General features: G+C 42.3%; 1 protein-coding gene across 4 annotated transcripts in view; it reads right to left on the minus strand.

The window, feature by feature from the left end:
- The window catches only part of LOC144684963 (Wilms tumor protein homolog), a 72,777-nt gene that overhangs the window by 7,142 nt on the left and 49,399 nt on the right, over positions 1-16,236 (minus strand). For 2 of the 4 annotated variants that reach the window (XM_078549435.1, XM_078549437.1), the window contains exons 6-7: positions 871-960; positions 50-133 (exon numbers count right to left, since the gene is read on the minus strand). In XM_078549435.1, the coding sequence (XP_078405561.1) occupies positions 50-133; positions 871-960 (174 nt within the window). Of the gene's footprint in view, positions 1-40; positions 134-870; positions 961-16,236 lie in introns of all 4 variants that reach the window. The other 2 variants (XM_078549434.1, XM_078549436.1) reach the window with 1 other exon arrangement.

The following is a 16,236-nucleotide window of genomic DNA, read 5'->3' on the forward strand; positions in this document are numbered from 1 at the left end:
GCGTCTAAGAAAGTAAAATGTCAAAAAAAAGTTTACGCACTTGTTTTACCTGTATGAGTTCGAGTGTGGGTCTTTAAGTGGTCGGAGCGGGAGAATTTACGTTGACATGTTTTACACTGGAATGGCTTTACGCCTAAGGAAGAGAAAAAAATTCTAATCAGGTTGTTCAGCTTAGTACGCACAAATACTCAGTACAGAGAAAAGGTAATTAAAGTGCTGAACAGCCAAGTAAAAAATGCTTGTAATGCATCACTTTAAACATTCACTCCCTTCACCATAGATGCACAGTGGCAGCAGTGTGTACCATCTACTAGATGTATTGCAGCAACTCGCCAAGGCTCCTTCAGCAGCATCTCCCAAACCCATGACCTCAGCCACCAAGAGGCACAGGAGCAGCAGGCGCCACCTGCAAGTTCCCCTCCAAGCGACACATCATCCTGACTTGAAAACATCACTGTTGTTTTCTCATTGCTGGGTCAAAATCCTGGGATTCCCTTGCTAACAGCAATGTCAGTGTACCTCGACCACACGGACTGCAGGCAATCAAGATGGCAGCTCACCACCACTTTCTCATGAGCAATTGGGGATGGGCACAAATGCTAGCTTTGCCAGCAACACTCACATCCCATAAACAAATAGAAAAACACAGGTCGTTCAGAGAAGAGAAAAGATAACATTCTCACTGTAGTTAGCGTTCTGAATCTTTTTTTCATTCATGGGACGTGGGCATAATATTTCAGCCATAATGAGATCTGGGGAAGGCCTAATGGACAAGCTGATCTTATCTTGCCCATCAACCTCACACAATCGTAAATGATCACGCTGTACTCAGTGAGCTCGGTAACATTATTAATGACAATTCATTCTTACCAGTGTGTCTTCTCTGGTGTCGCTTGAGTTGATCTGAACGGGAGAATCGACGGCCACAGTCCTTGAAATCGCATTGATATGGCTTCTCACCTTATCGGACAAGAAAAGAAAAGGGCTGCACATCAGGTTTGTCATTCAGATGAAGTAACGTAACTGAAAGCCAAGCTCTGGTCTGCAAAGTGTCACTTAAAGTGTTGTCTATGACATCTTAGCATCTATAAGCAACAGCAACTTACACTATAAAGTGTCTTTAACATAAGAAGATGTAATGAAACACTTCGCAGGAGTGTTATCAGAAGAAACTGGACACTGAGCAGCAAAGAAGGGGACATTAGGACAGCTGGCCCAAAGCTAGGTTAAAGTGGTAGGCTTTCAGCAGCATCTTAAAGGAGGAGAGAGAGGTGAAGAGATTTGGCAGGGGGTTTGGAATTCCAGAGTTCAGGGAGGAGGCAGCAGAAGGCAGGTCACCAATGATGAGGTGAAAGAATTGAGAATGCACAAGTAGCCAGAGTTGGAGGAATGTGTTCTCAGAGGGTTGTAGATCAAGTGAAAGTTACAAGATCGGGGGTGGGGGGATATAAAATTGGCATCTGGAAATCAGTGCCTCTGTTATAGAAAAGGCCCGAGTTTCATTGATAGCATTAGAAATGAAAATTGGACAGTTTTAATAACAAACCATAACGCCAGTTTGATTCAGTAAGTTCAAAAATAGTTTTATGACCTCCGAGCATATTAACCCTGTGCATCAGCATATCCCTTTTTAAATATCTTATCAGTACTCTCTGAGTACCAAAGCCAGATAGTATCAGCAGCTTGGGATATATACAAACTGAGGTGGAAACATTCAATTAAAAGCACATTCCTTTGTTGTAGATACATCCATGTATTTTATAACAATTACTATGTAAAGATAATTGCTGAAAAGGAATCTGCACTTGCTTCTGTATTTTCAACACTGGTATGTCATAGAGTCTACAGCACAGACAAAGGCCCTTTGGCCCATCGAGTCTGCACCAGTCAAACAAGTACCTAACTATTCTAATCCCATTTTCAGGCACTAGGCCCATAGCCTTGTATGCCATGGCATCACAAGTGCACATCCAAATACTTCTTAAATGTTATGAGGGTTTCTGCCTCTACCACCCTTTCATACAGTGAGTTCCAGATTCCCACCACCCTCTGGGTGAAAAAATTCTTCCTCACATCCCCTCTAAACCTCCTGCCCCTTACCTTAAATCTATGCCCTCTGGTTATTGATCCCTCCGCCAAGGGGAAAAGTTCCTTCCTGTCCACCCTATCTATGCCCCTCATAATTCTATACACCTCAATCATGTCCCCCCTCAATCGCCTCTGTTCCAGGGAAAATAACCCCAGTCTATCCAATCTCTCCTCATAACTAAAACTCTCCAGCCCAGGCAACATCTTGGTAAATCTCCTCTGCACTCTCTCTAATGCAATCACATCCTTCCTATAATGTGGATTCCAGAACTGCACTCTAGCTGTGGCCTAACCAGCGTTTTATACAGTTCCAGCATAACCTCCCTGCTCTTATATTCAATGCCTTGGCTAATAAAGGCAAGTATCCCATATGCCTTCTTAACCACCTTATCTACCTGTCCCGCTAATTTAAGGGACCAGTGGACATGTACACCAAGGTCCCTCTGATCCTCGGTACTTCCCAGGGTCCTACCATTCATCGTGTATTCCTGTGCCTTGTTTGTCCTGTCCACCTCACACTTATCCAGATTAAATTCCATTTGCCACTGATCAGCCTGTCCATATCCTCCTGTAATCTAAGGTTATCCTCCTCACTATTTACCACCCCACCAATTTTCGTGTCATCTACAAACTTACTGATCAACCCTCCTACATTCAAGTCTAAATCGTTTATATATACCACAAACAACAAGGGACCCAACACTGATCCCTGTGGAACCCCATTGGACACAGGAATCCAGTCACAAAAACACCCCTCGACCATCACCCTCTGCTTCCTGCCACTCAGCCAATTCTGGATCCAATTTGCCAAATCGCCTTGTGTCCCATGGGCTCTTACCTTCATTATCAGTTCCCATGCGAGACCTTATCAAAAGCCTTGCTGAAGTCCAAGTGGACTACGTCAAATGCATTGCCCTCATCTACCCACCTGGTCACCTCTTCGTAAAATTCAATCAAATTGGTCAGACATGACCTCCTCTTAACAAAACCATGCTGACTGTCCTTGATTAATCTCTGTCTCTCCAAGTGTAGATTAAGTCTGCCCCTCAGAATTGCTTCCAATAGTTTCCCCACTACTGAGGTTAGACTGACTGGTATGTGACAGGCAATGCTCAATTGGTTGTCCATTTGCGTCTTAATCAGGAACTTGTGGGATCAAGGCTCACTCCAGATACTTGAGCACATGATCTAGGCTAGCATTTCAATGCAGTACTGAGAGAGTGCTGCACTGATGAGGGTGTCACCTTCCAGATGCACCATTAAATGAGGCCCTTCTTCTGTCTCAGGTGGATGTAAAAGATTCCATGGAACTATTTTTGAAGAAGAGCAGGGGAGACCTCCCTGGTGGTCTGGCCAATATCTATCCCTTAGAAAACATGATTAAAACAGATTACCTGATCATTTATTTCAGTGCTGTTTGTGGGACCTTGCTGTGCGCAACATTGGCTGTCACGTTTCCTACATTATAACAGAGCCTACACTTCAAAAGTACTTCATTAGTTACAAAGCAGTTTGGGGTCACCCTATGGTCATTAAAGGCTTTTTATAAATACAAATCTTTCTCTCACAGATTCATACAAAGAATTACATCAAATCTACAGCACAGAAACAGGCCATTAGCCAAATGGTCTATTCCAATATTCATGCACCACATAAGCCTCCACCCACCCTACTTAATCAAACTCAATCAGCCTAATCCTCTATTCCTTTCTCCATCACGTATTTATCTAGCTTCCCCTTAAAGCCATCCATGCTATTCACCTCAACTAATCCTTGTGGTGGTCTATTAAGAGTTAAGAGTTTGGCTACATTGGTTTGATTGTAAAAACATGCACAATGGTGGCCGTGTGTTTAGATGACTGGGGAAAATAGTTAGCAGAACTGACTACATATGAATTACCCAAGGGTTTGGGGTCATGTAACATTTCAGTGTCGATTCAGCTTAATTGATTTCATGTAGTCTACGGCATCTGCCACTGGTGCTGAAAATGGTCAATTAAACCCTGACCACAGAAGCTCCCCCAGGAGTTGCAGTTCTTTGCAGGAAATAATCTCTGGGGCAAGAGTTAGTCTTTGACATATTAAAACATATTCTTGCAGTAAAACGCAACAACAAAAATAAAGATTTTTGTTTTTAAAAAGAAAACTATTGTTCAAAAATGATTCTGTGCTTAAAGCTCTCTGAGTTAATATGCATTGTTAATATTCCAGCATCAAGCTGCTTTTTAGCAAAGCCATATGTTTTAGATATCGGAATGAAGCAAAGGGGTATTGGGTTGAATTAAAATTTGGAAGATAATATATGTTCTTCCTTAAAAGAATTATTTAAGTAGTCATGTTTTAAAACATCTGGCTTGGGCTGTGTCAGATGTTATGCTTGGCTATCATGAGCTATATCTCAAGACAACCTGACATCTGCTCACTGCAGTCTTCATCCTTGAACAGCTTTCCCTTCAAGCTTCAGCCTTTTTTGATGAGTTTTTGCAGCAATGAAATGTCAATTGCAGGTCAATTTCGTAAAAGCGACATCAACGAGAGTATGATTTCCATATCCCAAGGCAGATTCAACGGAAACACTGTTATTATGGGATTAGGTGATACTGTTTAAAAAACGTTTTAGTTAAAAAAAAGGCACCATGAGATTTTTGTTAGGTGTGCTGCATTAAGGGATAGGGAGCTAATGCAGGTAAATGGAGTTGAGGTATAGATTAAGCCATGATCTAATTGAATAGTGGAGCAGGCTTAAGGGGCTGAATGGCCTACTCCTGTTTCTATATTCCAATGTTCCTATTTTCCTATTAGTACTTTCATACTCATATAAATTCTGATACCTACTCAATACATAAGGTGTATGAAAAAGAAGAACATTGTAATTTTCATATCTAGATGGTGTATTGGCCTAATTCAAAATAGGAAGCAAAGGCGTCCAAACTAGAATAATTCCTAAATGCTGCCATCATCTTCAAACACATCAATTCATGATAGCTACTTCAAACCAAATGACTGAGGGGTTCATTCTAAAGAATTTCTAAAGAAATCATCTGAAAATCCCATATAATTTTAACTAAAACTGTGATCCTAAGACACTTTCCTCCCATCCAGTTGCACAATCACGCAAAGGGATATTACTTGAAAAGACAAATTGCTCTTGTTGCAAAAAGAGACATGTCTAAGCTTTTCGTCTTGCACTCGTGAGGACACTTGCAAGAATGCCAATATAAGGGGAAGACAACAAATTACACTGTATGTGAAGAGAGTATGGATTGGCTGTCAACTGGCGTTGCTATGGAGGATGCACCATTGATAGTGACTGACAGTTAACTGCCAAGCATTGTTTGAAATTTAAACCAGGCAGCTTGACCCTGATTGGTCAAGGCATTGCCCTGAGGAATGAGTCAGAGAATGGCTATCACTTATTTTGTTTAGCTGAAACAGGTGCAATGTATGTACATGTTCTTTCTGACTGCAAAGAACGGGGCCCTGTGTATTAATATATGAAGCTACAGTACACTCAAATGCACCACACTGTGAGCCTGACTGACAATTGGTTGTCAGTGTAATTTTTAGCACATTGAGAATTATTCAGCAAATGTTGTCCAATCGTGGAATCACATCTAATGTTGGACACTGTGTTTTGAGTTTTGCAAGCACAGGTTGGTTGGGTACGGTCTGTACCCTGCCCGTTGCAAACACAGGCTGGGACATGCTGTTTGATACAATCCGCCAGTCTTTGGGATGTACGGCCTACAAATCTAGCATCACACTGGCACTGAAATTCATAAAACACATTACTCATTTATGTGATAGGCAGAATGTCTTTTTGGCTTGATGGCAGCATCCTGTTAGTGGCAAATACCACTTGTGCTGCAATTGCATAGTAGCAGCGTGAAACAGCTAGCTTCACCTGTTGCTTATATTTTTGACATACCTTTCCCTTTCAGGGTAATCTGAGGTAGATTGGGCACTTTTCAGGACTGAAAGTGACGGTCTTAGGCCCGTTCATGAGCTTGTGCGATACACAGCCGTGAAATTGCTCTCTTATTTTTTTTTCATTCCTGGGATGTGGGTGTCACTGGCTAGGCCAGCACTTATTGCCCATCCCTAACTGTCCTTGTTCAGAGGGCATTTTTAAGAGTCTGGAGTCACATGTAGGCTAAGCCAGGCAAAGACGGCAGATTTCCTTCCCTAAAGGACATTAGTGAACCAGTTGGGATTTCTGATAATCGCCAATGGTTTTGTGGTCATCATCAGATTTTTTTTTGTTACAGGTTTTTATTGAATTCAAATTTCACCATCTGTCATGGTGGAATTCAAACCCTGGACCCCAGAGCATTACCCTGGGTCTCTGGAATACTAGCCCAATGACAATACTTTGCCAATCAGTCACATTCAGCCTGTGCCTGATTTGAAATGTGCTTCTCTACCTTCAAAGGAGGAGCTTGGGGTGAGGGGAATTGCAGGTTGACTGGGTCCTTTAGCATCTGGACAGAATTCTTTAATGCAAGGTCAGTAGAAATTATTTCTCTAAGCTGCGCTAGTGCAACAAACAAACTGCGTACTGGCAATGTTTCCTTTAAGATGCACAGGTGCACAACCATGCAGCATTCTTGAAAGGACCACATAGTGAAACAAACAAGCCGCACAACATAGAAAAATTATAGACAACATTGGTCAGAAGTATCAATTGGGTCCTTTAAAGTGGGGTTGGGAGCAATGTTCCCTCTAGGCTACATGGGTGCACAGCGGTACAGTAATCCAAAACATACTGCACAGTGCAACAAACAGGCTCTGCATATGCAACACTCCCGCTAACGGGGTGTCAGTGAACAATCGTGCAATTTTAGAGGGAATGCACATTGAAACAAACAGGCTGCATTCACTAAAGAAAAATTAGAGGAAACATTGACTTGGGCCGGTGATTAGTTCCTTTAATGTAGGTGGAGTGCAATGATTGAATTCTTTAATATAGGGCTGGTGAACACATTCTTGCTCCTCCCAGCTTCACATTCAGCTCAGTTACATATCTTCCTGGTTGGTAGGCATTCCCTAAGACAGCTTTCCCTGTGTGTAGCCTGTGATGCCTTGGAGAAAGCCACTGTTGGAGCGGGAAACCTCAAGCAGGCATCTGACCCTTTTTTTTGCATCTGCTTCAGGCATAGGCAAAAGATGTCTCTTGTTTTTATTTTATTCATCCATGGGATGTGGGCTTCGCTGGCTAGGCCAGCATTTATTGCACATCCCTTGAGAAGGTGGTGGTGAGCCGCCTTCTTGAACCACTGCAGTTGTGCGGTGTAGGTACATGCACAGTGCCATTAGAGAGGGAGTTCCAGGATTTTGACCCAGCGACAGTGAAGGATCGGTGATTTAGTTCTAAGTCAGATGGCGAGTGGCTTGGAAGGAACTTCCAGATTGTGGTATTCCCACATGTCTGTTGTCCTCGTCCTTCTGTATGGTAGTGGTTGTGGGTTTGGGAAGGTGCTGTCTAAGATGGTGGGGGAGTCCAGAACCAGGGGTCACAGTCTGAGGACACGGGTAGACCATTTAGGACTGAGATAAGGAGAAATTTCTTCACCCAGAGAGTGGTGAGCCTGTAGAATTCGTTACCATAGAAAGTAGTTGAGGCCAAAACATTGTATGCTTTCAAGAAGGAGTTAGATATAGCTCTTGGGGCAAAAAGGATCAAAGGATATGGGGAGAAAGTGGGAGCAGGCTATTGAGTTGGATGATCAGCCATGATCATAATGAATGGCGGAGCAGGCTCGAAGGGCCGAATGACCTACTCCTGCTCCTAGTTTCTATGTTTCCAAGGATGTTTTTTGAGTTCCTGCAGTGCATCTTGTAGATGGCACACACTGCTATCACGGTATGTCAGTGGTGAAGGGAGTGAATGTTTGTGGATGGGGTGCCAACCAAGTTGGCTGCTTTGTCCTGGATGGTCTCAAGCTTCTTGAGTGTTATTGGCGCTGTACTTCAAGTCCAAGGCAAGTGGAGAGTATTCCATCACACTCCTGACTTGTGCCTTGTAGATGGTGAACAGGCTTTGGTGAGTCAGGAGGTGAGTTACTTGCTACAGGAATCCTAGCCTCTGACATGCTCTTGTGGCCACAGTATTTATATGGCTAGTCTAGTTCAGTTTCTAGTCAATCTCTGAATCCCCCACTATCAACATCCTGGGGGGTGTCAGTGGTGGAGGGAGTGAATGTTTAAGGTAGTGGATGGGGTGCCAGTCAAGTGGGATGCAATGTCCTGGATAGTGTCAAGCTTCTTGTGTATTATTGGAGCTGCACTCATCCAGGCAAGTGGAAAGTATTCCATCTTTCCTGACCTGTAGACGGTAGACAGGCTTTGGGGAGTCAGGAGGTGTTACTCACCATAGAATTCCCAACCTCTGACCTGCTCTTGTAGCCACAGTATTTATATGGCTGGTCCAGATCAGTTTCAGTGATGGTAATGCCATTGAATGTCAAGGGGAGATAGTTAGATTCTCTCTTGTTGGAGATGGTCATTGACTGGCACTTGTGTGGTGTGAATGTCACTTGCCACTTACCAGCCCAAGCTTGAATGCTGTCCATGTCTTGTTGCATATGGACACAGACTGCTTCAGCACCTGAGAAGTCATGAACAGTACTGAACATTGTGCAATCATCAGTGAATATCCCCACTTCTGACCTTATAATGGAGGGAAGGTCTTTGATGAAGCAACTGAAGCTGGTTTGGCCAAGGACACTACCCTGAGGAACTCCTGCAGCTTAGTACTGGAATTACAAGAATCTTCCTTTGTGCTAGATATGACTGCAATCAGTGGAGAATTTTCCTCCAATTTCTATTGACTTCAGTTTTGCTAGAGTGTGATGCCACACTCGGTCAAATGCTACATTGACGTTAAGGACAGTCACCTACACCGCACCTACTTTTTTGTCAATATTTGAACCAAGGCTGTAATGAGGTCAGGAGCTGAGAAACTCTGGCGAAACCCAAACTGAGCGTCAGTGAGCAGGTTATTGCTATGTAAATGCCACTTGATAGCACTGTCATGACACCTTCCATCGCTTTGCAGATGATCGAGAAAAGACTGATGGGGTGGCAATTGACTGGTTTGGATTTGCCTTGCTTTTTGTAGACAAGACATACCTGGGGAGTTTTGCACATTGTCAGGTAGATGCCAGCTGTACTGGAACAGCTTGGCTAGGTGTGCGGCAAGTTCTGGAACACAAGCCTTCAGTGCTGTTGCCGGAATGTTATCAGAGCCCGTAGCCTTGGCAGTATTCAATGCCTTCAGCCACTTCTTGATATCACGCAGAGTGAATCAAATTCACTGAAGACTGGCATCTGTGATGCCAACAGCCTCAGGAGGAGGCCAAGATGGATCATCCACTTAGCATTTCTGGCTGAAGATGGTTGCAAATGCTTCAGCCTTGTCTTTTGTACTGTCGTACTGCACCCCCAGTTAATGTGGATGGGGATATTTGTGGAGTCTCCACCTCCGGTTAGTTGTTCAATTGTCCACCACCATTCACAACTGGATGTGGCAGGACTGCAGAGCTTTAATCAGATCCATTTGTTGTAGGGTCGCTTAGCTCTGTCTATCACATGTTGCTTCCACTGTTGGCATGTCAGTAGTCCTATATTGTGGCTTCACTGTGGCAACCGCAGAAGGTGCAACACCTGCCCCTTTACTTCCCCTCTCCTCACCATCCAAGGGCCCAAACACTCCTTTCAAGTGAAGCAGCATTTCACTTGCACTTCCCTCAATTTATTCTACTGCATTCGCTGCTCCCAATGTTTCCTCTACATTGGAGAGACCAAACGCAGACTGGGTGACCGCTTTGCAGAACACCTTTGGTCTGTCCGCAAGCATGACCCAGACCTCCCTGTCGCTTGCCATTTCAACACTCCACCCTGCTCTTATGCCCACATGTCCGTCCTTGGCCTGCTGCATTGTTCCAGTGAAGCTCAACGCAAACTGGAGGAACAGCACCTCATCTTCTGACTAGGCACTTTACAGCCTTCCAGACTGAATTTTAAGTTCAACAATTTTAGATCATGAACTCTCTCCTCCATCTCCACCCTCTTTCTGATCCCCTTTTTTTCCAATAATTTATATAGATTTTTCTTTTCCCACCTATTTCCATTATTTTTAAATGTATTTCCATCCATTGTTTTATCTCTACCTTTTAGCCTATTTCGATCTCTTTCCCCCACCCCACCCCCACTAGGGCTATCTGTACCTTGCTCGTCCTGCTTTCTACCCATGTCACCTATTAGCACATTCCTTAGATAATATCACCACCTTCAACACCTCTTTGTCCTTTTGTCTATGACATCTTTCGGCTATCTCCACCTATCACTGGCCCTCTATCCAGCTCTACCTGTCCCACCCCCTGCCCCCCCACCCACCATAAAACCAGCTTATATTTCACCTCTTTTCTATTTTTCCTTAATTCTGTTGAAGAGTCATACGGACTCGAAACATTAGCTGTGTTCCTCTCCGCAGATGCTGTCAGACCTGCTGAGTTTTTCCAGGTATTTTTATTTTTGTTGTGGCTTCACTATGTTGGCTTGTTTCTGGCCAACAATGTACATGCACTGCCTGCCCTGCTGCTGTGGGCCCTTAGTTTGCCACATCGTGCCTGAAAAATGGGGACTCCGAACATCAATTTCTAGGCTAAAGATTTATTCAATGGTAATCAAGTCTGCTTATCTAATCAAATTAGCCTTCAGCTAGCCATTACTTACAAATTATATTCAGTGACTCCACATCAAAAAACACTTCATTGGTTGTAAAGCATTTAGGGACATCCTGAGGGTGTGAAAGGCTTTTCCTTCTTTTTCTCATCATATTGAGTTGAAATCATGTTAGACTATGTTAATAACAAACAGTCAAAGTCATTGTCAGTGCAATGCAATCGTTACTGGGAAGTGAAAGTCTTCAGTCTGCATGGGGACTGTCTCAATGGATCAGATATCGTGACAATCCATTACTAATGATGTGGGCCCAAGGCAGGGGGAGCAGAAGGGTTTATCGAGTTAGGTATTTAAGTTGTCCCAGATCTACACATGCATTTTCTTTCATATATTGGATGTAATTTCATTTGTGTTCAGTAATGTGGTCAGACTAGGCTCAATTTATGCTTATTTCTTTCATTGTTGCCTAGGGAGAGGAAACAGTGTTTGAGCACAGGCATAGAGAGCAAGGCCAAGACCTCAAGGCACAAAAAGAAAACACAATGGACAATGCAAGCGTGACCAGGTCCCAGTCGAGGTGTTCGTGTCACTAATATAGAAATATGATTTTGTTCCACAGTCAATGCCACTGGAAGAATACCAAATTTCCCTCGAACTGTCAAGATGCATATTTGTCCTAGATTTGAATCATGAACTACCTAATAGTTACATTTTACTTGATTTCCTGAAAGCAAATGGTGGTGTCAGTGTTTTGTCACAAGTTTAAGATTTTTACAACATGGGAGGCCCTCTCAGCCCATCACGCCTGTGCTAGATCTGCGAATGAGCTTTCCACATTCCTCCCTCTTTTCCCCATCTTCCTTTTTTTTTCCCTTTTCAATTATTAATCCACTTCACTTAAGAGGTGTGGTGGATTCTATTTCCATCCCCATTTCTGATAAAGCATTCCGATTCCTAAAGGACCTTTAAAGAAATCCTCCTAAACTCTCCCCTATTTCTACAGTAATGACGTTCTGTGAATATCCTTTGGTTACTGACCCAGTGACCAGTGGAAGTGTATTTTTCCCAATTTACCTTATCATAGGTTTTCACAAAATATCAACCAAAACATTAATTTTGCAACATCTATGAACAAAGGCCTATTAATATTATTTTTCTAGTTTGCAACGGTACTCATTACAGCAATTCTAATTACATTATAGTGCTACTATGATGATCCAGAGTAAAGGTAGCGTAAAATTTGCAGAGTATTCCAAACGCGCGAACCTTCATAAACAGCATTTTACATTAAGCCTGGATCCAGCAGAATATCATGTTGCAACAACCATTCTATTTGTAAGATCGGTTTTGTAAAGGAAAAATGAAAACAACTTGTGCAACAGGAGGACTAATCGTCCCTTGCTGTTAAAATTAAAAATAAACATTGGCTTGAGAATGGTCAAAAAGTCACAAATAACTCATAGTGGAATGTTGTTCTGACAGCTTCAAGAGGAAATGCCAGTAGCGTGTGGAAAAACATTCCCATAAACTCATCACTTTCTGGAACTGGTCAAATCCAAATCTTCCGGGTCTGTGATGAAACACTTCACTGACTACACCCACGACAACAGATATACTGGAGAGGGACCAAGGGCATAGGAAGATCACACAGCAGCTAAATTCTAAGACTTAATGGGGAATCTTTCCCCAGGTGCTGCCATTTCTGTTTGTTTTACTCTCCCCAAAAATTGTTTTCAAATTTCTTATAGATTATGGGATTTTCCGGTTCCGGCCGTTGCGGGCGGGAGGAAAAAAATTGACGGACTTTTTATCATCTCTGGTATCATCATAATGAATCTCTTTGCACCCTATCCATGGTCAGGCACCCAGAACTAGACACAAGTGCAGCCTAACTAGAGATCTGTAATGTGTTAATAATAAGGCCTTTCAAACTGTTGACCCATCTGAAGCATGCAGCTAGGTGGAATGGGCAGGAAGGTGCATTTTTAACCACAGTCAGCTTTAGAGTTTGCCAGCTTATTACTTAGAACGGTAGCTGTCTCAACGGATGTGCGGCCGGTTAAGAATAAAACAGGCAGCATTACCAAAAGGGAATAATCACCTGCTCTAGCAGCACAATTGCAGATTAATAGTGATTTACAGAAGAGCGTAATCACATTTTAATTTGCAGTAGATTGCATGCAAATTTGCATTCGTAGCTTTCCCATGCATGTAACATAGACAAAAAAATGTCTGAGTACTTTACAAGGCTGGAATGGACTTGAGCCATTTAGATGACATCATAAATCACATGTTTAACGGTGCACTGCACAATGAAATCGTAAATGCGTTTATAAATGTGTTTGTGATTTCACTACACATGGTGGATAGAAGCATTGCACTTTAAAAAAGTGCAAAAAAGGGTTTATGAATATCACCGTCACTTGAACGTGTGTTACACACCCCCTCACCCCCAGATATTTTCCTTATAAATCGATAAATGTAGTATTTTCAGCTTGTCAGCAAGGTTATTCCTTTTGAGTTTCCACTCGAGTTCTTATTTCCAGTTACTGAGTGTTCTTCTGCTCTTCCCAGTATTCATCATCGCTGCAGTCATTGACTCTCATTGAGAAAATGGTGCTCATTATGACAGAATATCATTTGATCCTCTTCTGTATGATTGTGAATTTAGATTTAAGTTGTTGCTTACAGCAAGACAGTGCTTTACCAATCAAAAAAGAAACATTATATTTGTCCTCCTGCACCAAGTACATAGAGGACAGAACTTGGCCAGCCATATAATACGATAAATAAAGCTTCCTTTGGGGTTGGAGTTTGGGATTTTATAATTGCCAGGCATTTAAACCATTAATGGCCATACGTTTTTAGACATTTGGCGAGATTTCAAATAGGAAATTTGATTTCAAGGTAATATGTCCCAAATCTCCCATATGCTGGAAACAATCCTGGATAAATACCTCCATTCATGAGGCAACTATAACTCACTTCTACCTTTGTCACTCATGAATTACTTGTGGAGATATTTATCGTATTACCATAACATATTCTACTTAGAACACTAGGGTAGATTTACAACTTTGAGTGTTGCAGCCCAGGGATATCAGCTGAAGTTGTTTTTGATGTCACCTTGTCCTTGAGATGCCGTATTTATGGAAATATGATTTTTATTTTTATTGGTGATCCCCCAAACAAGCGTTATAAATTACATCAAATGTTTTTGTGAGGGATTGTGGGGGGTGGGTGGGGGGTGGGATTGGATGCTGAGTGGAGTGCCAGGAATTGTTTTTTTTGTTAATCCTACTGTTCCCAATTTCTAATTGGAAATAAACTGGTAAAATTCAAGGATGATACTAGATTAGGAAGCAGCCTGGAAACATCTAAATTGGCCACACAATATATGTAAATGACAGATAAATGTAATATGTACTAGTGCCTGTAAGAAAAATGAATGAGCAGTACAAGCACTCCATAAATTAAGTTGAAATAGTTAAGGGAAAAGCCGAAAGAGATACTGGAATTTTTGAAGGCCTGATGTTCAACATCTCCAATCAATGTAGAAGAGCAATCGAGTCATGTCCAAACTGTAATAAAAACGGAAAATTCTGGAAAAATCTCAGCAGGTCTGGCAGCATCATGGAGAGAGAAACAGAGTTAATGTTTGAACAGAGTTAACATCTGAAGAAGAGTCATGCGGACTCGAAATGTTAACTGTTTCTCTCTCCACAGATGCTGCCAGACCTGCTGAGTTTTTCCAGCATGTCCTTTCTTTATTTCAGGTTTCTAGCATCTAGCATTTTGCTTTTACTTTGATGTTCAAACTGTGCTGTGTCTCGGTCAGAACACATCTTGAGTACTGAAAATAAAGGACTTGCATTTATATAATGCTTTACACAAGAATGTCCCAAAGCACTTTACAGCCATGAAGTACTTTTGAAGTTGTAATGTTGTAATGTAGGCAATTGTAGCAGTCAGTTTGCAAGCTCTCACAAACAGCAATGGCTAAGATAATCTGTTTTTAGTGATATCATTGAAGGATAAATACTGGCCAGGACCCTGGGGAAAGCTCCCTTAATCTTCTTTAAAATAATGCCATGGGATCTTTCACATCTACTCAAGAGAGCAGATGGGATTTTGGTTTAACTTCTTATTCAACAGTGCAGGATTCCCTTAGTACTGCCTGAAGTGTCAACCTAGATTTCCTGGTTGCATTCAAATCACTGGAGTTAGACTTGAAACCACAGCATTCTGACTCAGAAGTGAAGGTGCTACCACTTAAGCCACAGTTAATACTATGTCCACTTCTAGCTACTGAGAGGCTGGGGAGTTATCAAATTCGTGCAGCGATGAGTCACCAGACAGATCACTAGCACTAAAGGACTGGATCACAAGGAGAGGTTGAAGAAACCTAGGCTTGAGCCTATAAAGGAGGCAGAGAGTTGAAATGACATTAAAAGGTAGATGCAGAACACCCGTGACAGGAAACAAAGGGTAATGGTCAATGGATGTTTTTGCCATTGGAAAGCAGTTTCCAGTGGCATTCTGCAGGGCTCAGTGTTGGGTCCCTTGCTGTTTGTTGTATATATTAATGATTTGGACTTAAATGTGGGAGTTATGACTGGGAAATTTGCAGATGACACAAAAATTGGCCGTGTAGTTGATAGTGAAGAGGATAGCTGTTGTCTCCAGAATTATATCAATGGTTCGGCTGAGTGGGAGGAAAAGTGGCAAATGGAATTCAATCCAGAGAAGCGTGAGGGAATTCATTTTGGGAGGGCAAACAAAGCAAGGGAATACTCAATAAATGGGAGGATATTGAGAGGGGTTGAGGAAGTGAGAGACCTTGGTGTGCATGTCCACAAGTCCCTGAAGGTGGCAGGACAGGTGGATAAAGTGGTAAAGAAAGTATATGGAATGCTTTCCTTTATTGGACGAGGTACTGAATACAAAAGCAAGGATGTAATGCTGGAACTGTATAAAATGCTGGTTAGGCCACAGCTGGAATTTTGTGTACTGTTCTGGTCACCAAATTACTGGAAGGACATAATTGCTCTAAAGAAATTACAGAGGAGATTTACAAGAATATTGCCAGGACTTGAAAATTGCAGCTATGAAGAAAGATTGAATAGGCTAGAGTTGTTTTCCCCAGAACAGAGGAGGCTGAGGGGTCAGCTAATTGATGCATACAAAATTATGAGGGGCCTAGATAAGGTAGACAGGAAAGATCTGTTTCCCCTAGCTGAGAGGTCAATTACCTGGGGGCATAGATTTAAGGTGATTGGTAAAAGGATTAGAGGGGACACAAGGAAAATCTTTTTCAGTCAAAGGGTGGTGGGCATCTGGAATTCACTGCCTAAATTGGTGGTTAAAACTGATGGGCTGAATGGCCACTTTCTGCCCCGTAACTTTTCTATGGTTCCTTTAAATGGTACTGTGGCTGCAGGGACGCAGGTTCCAATCAGGCAA

This window comes from Cetorhinus maximus, chromosome 9 (assembly GCF_964194155.1).
Source record: "Cetorhinus maximus chromosome 9, sCetMax3.hap1.1, whole genome shotgun sequence".
In the NCBI taxonomy this organism is placed as follows: domain Eukaryota; kingdom Metazoa; phylum Chordata; class Chondrichthyes; order Lamniformes; family Cetorhinidae; genus Cetorhinus; species Cetorhinus maximus.